Source organism: Brachyhypopomus gauderio, chromosome 12, assembly GCF_052324685.1.
Source record: "Brachyhypopomus gauderio isolate BG-103 chromosome 12, BGAUD_0.2, whole genome shotgun sequence".
Taxonomy (NCBI): Eukaryota; Metazoa; Chordata; class Actinopteri; order Gymnotiformes; family Hypopomidae; genus Brachyhypopomus; species Brachyhypopomus gauderio.
This window is the reverse complement of record NC_135222.1, coordinates 5896344-5901339: the sequence shown is the minus strand read 5'-3', so window position 1 is coordinate 5901339 and position 4996 is coordinate 5896344. Positions and strand designations below refer to the sequence as shown.

The window sequence follows — 4996 nt, the reverse complement described above, 5'->3', positions numbered from 1 at the left end:
GTCACCTAGACTAGCCAGTGGTGACGGTACACGCAAGAGCCTAATCAGACAACCCTATTAATCACATACAGGTAAACATACAGGTGACACGCCAGCTTAATCCACTGCTGCTAAGCAACAAAGCACATACCTTTGGGCCAAAGTCAACAATAGTGCCAATAAACCCAGAGTTTTTTGCCAATACCCGAGCGAAGCCACAGAGCAGATAGAAAATGCTCAGGTGCCTGGAGAGCAGAGTAGGGGGAAGGGTGACAGACCTTGGGTGATTTGTAGAAAGCAACAACTCTTCTGGTTACACATAGGTTTAATTATGTTAATTATGTATGTAGTGGTACCAGGACCGGCACATTAGGAGAGGACATAGACCGTTTCAATTATAGTACATCATTCAAATTACATTTTCTCCAACTTTATTTCATTTCTATCATAAATCATCAAAGTGCTCATTGCCTATTGTACTTAAATTCTTTCCAAATTACTAATACTAGATCAGAGTTAAGTCATCACTTTGACCTGAGCAGTTTATAGACTGGAAAAGTCAATTGCATATAAAAAGCTTTTATCCTGTGTCTCATTCTGAATGTGTGACTAACTGGCATACATTACATTCTCAGTCTGAGAAAAAGAATTCTGTGTCTTTGTGCAAGTATTGCTGTATGTGGTGCCAATTTAACTCTTCTGCACACACACACACACACACACACACACACACACACACACACACACACACACACACACACACAATATTTTAACTATCCAGAGCAGAGCAAATGACAACATTAGGCTTCGAAATGCCTGATGGCAGTTTACGTTGGTTCATCCGGACACCTGATCTGATCCCAAGAAAGCGAATCCTAAAAGCTGTCCATTCACCAAGGGTCATTTGCATGACCTGTCTCAGATCAGCTGGGTCACTAAGGAGCAGTGTTTGGCCATTTAGATTCTGTTCCGTCACAATCTCACTGTACTTTTGAGGGAGCTTTAACCTAGACAACTGAAGAGACAGACAAATACACAAAGCACACTGTAAATCACCACATCATTTTTAGTGTGGTTTAATTGGAGGTTGCATATTGAGAAGACTACTGGATCACGATAAACAGGAGAATTTAAAAGTGTACTGACCTCTTTGCAGACATCATCTACAGTCATAGTTATCACTGTTCTTGGAAGCAACGTGTTGAAAGCAGTTTTCCATGAGCCTTTAAGTCTGTTCCTTCCTCTGATCCTGGCCATCTCATTCTGGATAGAATAGTCCAAATTAACTGTATATAATTTAAGTGTAGCCACCTCTCCAACTGTGAATTTAAAGTCATTTTTGAGGAACATCTCAAACAGCTCAGGATCGTCATCTCTGTCCAGGAACATTTCCACCTCATCTCCAATTACGTGGAACTCCACCCTGTGAACATTGTACACATCCCAAAGAGTCTTGCTGTGTTCATGACTAACTGGTATTTCTGCCTCACCTTCATAGATCTCTAGAGTCTGTTTTTCATCTTCTGCACACTGAAGAGCCCAGCTCAGCCTGCATGGCCAGCGGTCCACCAGCACAGCCCAGGCAGCGACTCTGTCATGTGGGGGAACCTCGATCTTAAAAGATTCCATGAGCACAATGGCCACCCTGATGGAGCTGATCACCCTTCTCATGGACACAGTGTTTTCTGAGATGTAGGTGTGAAGCTTGCTGTGGTTATAAGAGGATATGCTATTCAATGCAGACTTGATTGACTTTTCCACTTCATCTTCATCCAATACATATGTTTTATTTACACGAGTTTCTGTCTTGCTTTGTTTTGTGATCAGTGGGGTAACTTGACCTTCTATCAGGCTACTGTTTGTCAAAGTATCATCTATGGAGGTCTTGGAGTCACATAAATAATTAGCTTCATCACCATCCATTTCGGACTGACCACATACAATTTTTTGGAAGATGTTGCATTTTGATTCAGAATGTAGAGGTGGGATCGTAAAGGGCAGTGTAATTATGCGGTCCAGCAAAGCATGACCTCTGTCCTTTGCACTGATGCAACTTTTTGCCTGGTCTACTTTTTGGGCAAGCACCTCTGGATCCACTGCAACTAGAGAAATGAAGGGACTTTCCTCATCAGATAGAAGAATGTTGATTGCATCCAGGACGCCAACGATTTTCTCTGGTGTGCAGCGATCCAAATTAGTGATCTCCAGAACCACTTTGATCTTGCGCCTCTCAAACACCTCCATGAAGTGAATAAAGCAAGACAACAGCCTCACTTCTTTGCGAACCTCATGCATTAAACCGAGTTGCTCACTGACCTTCTTGTTGTCCAGACATCTCCTGATGTTGAGGTCCTGGTTGAAGATGAGGTTCTTGCCCAACATGACGGTGAATCTTACAGCGCCGGCCGCTGGGACTCCCAGGGTTGCAATAGCAAAACCCTCAAGCACTCCGTAGCCATTGCTCTTGTTAGTGCTTTCTTCTTCTTCCCCTTCATTCTTCTTTTCTGGAAATCCAAGAATAATGAGGGGGACCAGAATGAAAAGTGAGCCAATGAAAACCACCAGAACAAGGGCCCAAAGTGGGATACAGCAGAACCTCTTAGGCCTCCAGTCGTGGATACTGTCTTCAATCTTCTTTCTCTTTGCATCCTCTTCCGGGTCATGCTGTGCAGTGCGGAAGAGGCCAAGCTGAAACTTGCCAAAGCTGTCCTGAAGAGCCTTGCACACCTGCAGGACCAGGCCAGCCCACAGCATGTCGCTGCCTGTAATGTGCCAAGCACTGAACCTCACAAATACATAGCGTACGAGTTCTCTACTCTGGTTGTCTTCTGTCCACACAGGTCGATAGAAGAGGAGACAGGTGATTAGCGAAAGCAGGTTTCCAATAGAGGCCGTCGCTGGACGAACCTTTGGCCATCTTCCTCTCAGCTTGTCTTGTTCCTCCTGTTTTTTCTTTGCCTCATCATTCATGTGACCTTGGAGGAAAAAATAAAAAGACAGAGCGATGGATGGAGCGGAAATGAAAAATCAATCTGTAATCTTTGTAACCTCCCCTACATTCAGTGGCCTTGATCAGACTGCTTTAAAAAAGATTTTGGCCCATGCAAATAATAAGAATAAAATCTAAAAGAAAAATGTTAATTTTTGTATGCTGAATGTTTGCATGTTTTCAGAATTTCTGTAATCAATCAAGTTCCAGTGTACTCATATAATTTTTGTATAGATTTGAATGTACACTTTCAGAAATATACGTACGTTCAGTGCTGCTGAGGATCATGTTAATCCTGCTGTGGCATGATGAGTATAATCCCACAGTCATAGGTGAATGGACTTTTGTGAGAGTTTTGGATAAGGCATAAGCGTAAACATTATCTGAGTAGAAATCTCCTAACAAAAGAAAGTGCACATAGTTACAATGAGTTAAAAGTTATTTTCAAGTTACTGATGAGTTTTTAACATCCTTGAAGACGTATGATGTGTACTGTATTGAACTGGATTGCTAATGACATAATATTTGTAATGTAGAATTTGTGTATGAACATTAATGTTATAATAATGTTCATATTGTCAAGCCTTTCTGTCTTGATAATATCTAGCAATCTATCAAATTAACCATCAAAGAAACTGGTCTCTTTAGTATGTGTAGAAAGGGCCTGTAATCACTGATGTATAATACAGAACATATAATTGTGGTTTGTACAGAACTAATAATGTCAGTATTAGCTACAATGATACTCAAATTAATGCAAGATCAATTGGACCAACTTAGCCACTGATCACTTCCAATAATGTAATTTTTCAGTAGGTAGTGTGACAGCGAGAGAGTGCAAATAAAAAAGAAGCGATCACGCCAGTCTCGGGGGAAAAAGGAGGATGTAATTGAGAAAGTGCACCAACGTAAAACCTGTGACATGATCCAAACGAAGGATGCAATAACCAGCAGAATGGACCAGCCCTTTATACCATGTCTGCTTGTTTATTATTGTCAGCTATCCAGTTCTTTGTTAGAAATCAGTATCAACATCTGTTTTTGTTCATTGCTTGTGGATATTCAGAATAATAATAAAGCCAGTCTTATTTAACATATGATATTGACAGTACCATATCTTTCTTGAACAAACGTTTTAATCAAGGTGCGATAACTTTGAAAATTCTTACATTAACTAATTAAAACCCATTTTTTGACAATAACCTCAATGTAATACTGATGCACTGATTGGAGCTACCTTAGTTCAATCTCAATACAGAACTTCAGTTCATGTATCTTTGAGTGTCTTCTCAAAACAGTATTGAACTCTACACTTTGGCAGTGGCCCTTCATATTAGTGCTGCATAGATGTATCTGAATATTCATAGAGACATAATGTTTAGCCTGCTGCATTGGCATATCTTAAGAATCAGTGACAACTTCATGAAACACTCTTATGTTTTAAAAGACTGTTTTTACTCCACTGTCCTGAGGAGAAAAGTCTTCACATAATACATACACACTGAAGATATGTAATCAACTTAATGGTTCCAGATAATTGAAACATGCCATAGGCCAAAGACTGAGTGGGAGAGTCGGAGAGTAGTAGTAGTTACATTATTTCCTCCTAATGGCAGTCTGGGATTGATCATTAAAGTGAGTCTTCCTAACAAGTCAAGCTTTTCATTTGTTCTGCTTCCTCACTTTTCTTACGTGTTGTACCTTTTCCTGCCATCATCAGTCCCGAGCACCCCTCCAGTCATAAACAAAACGTAAACACAATCGCTCCTCCGGCTATCCTGAAAATGAGAAAATGTAACGGTGAGATTTGTTACGGAGAAAACACTCCCTATGCGTTTGTTTTGTTCATGGTTACGGTTTGTTATAAATGAGGTTATGCGCGAATGCCCCCGTTTGTGCATGTCCCATTAGCTAGCGGTAAGGACGTTGTATTATGAAGCAATGCATTTATTTCTCTCAAATCAGGTTGAGCTGTTGTATCAATTTGCCGTGAGATTGTCAGAAATGAAAAGTACTGCTAAAGAAGGC

General features: G+C 40.7%; 1 protein-coding gene across 1 annotated transcript; it reads right to left on the bottom strand.

Annotated features, from left to right (window-relative positions):
* Nucleotides 1-216: 216 nt before the first annotated feature.
* Nucleotides 217-3367, bottom strand: nkpd1 (NTPase, KAP family P-loop domain containing 1; the record flags this gene model as incomplete). Its single annotated transcript, XM_077024139.1, has 4 exons — nucleotides 217-224; nucleotides 811-994; nucleotides 1126-2954; nucleotides 3235-3367. Coding segments are annotated over 4 exons (2154 nt in total), but the record flags the coding sequence as incomplete, so codon positions are not given.
* Between the last annotated feature and the right edge of the window lie 1629 nt (nucleotides 3368-4996).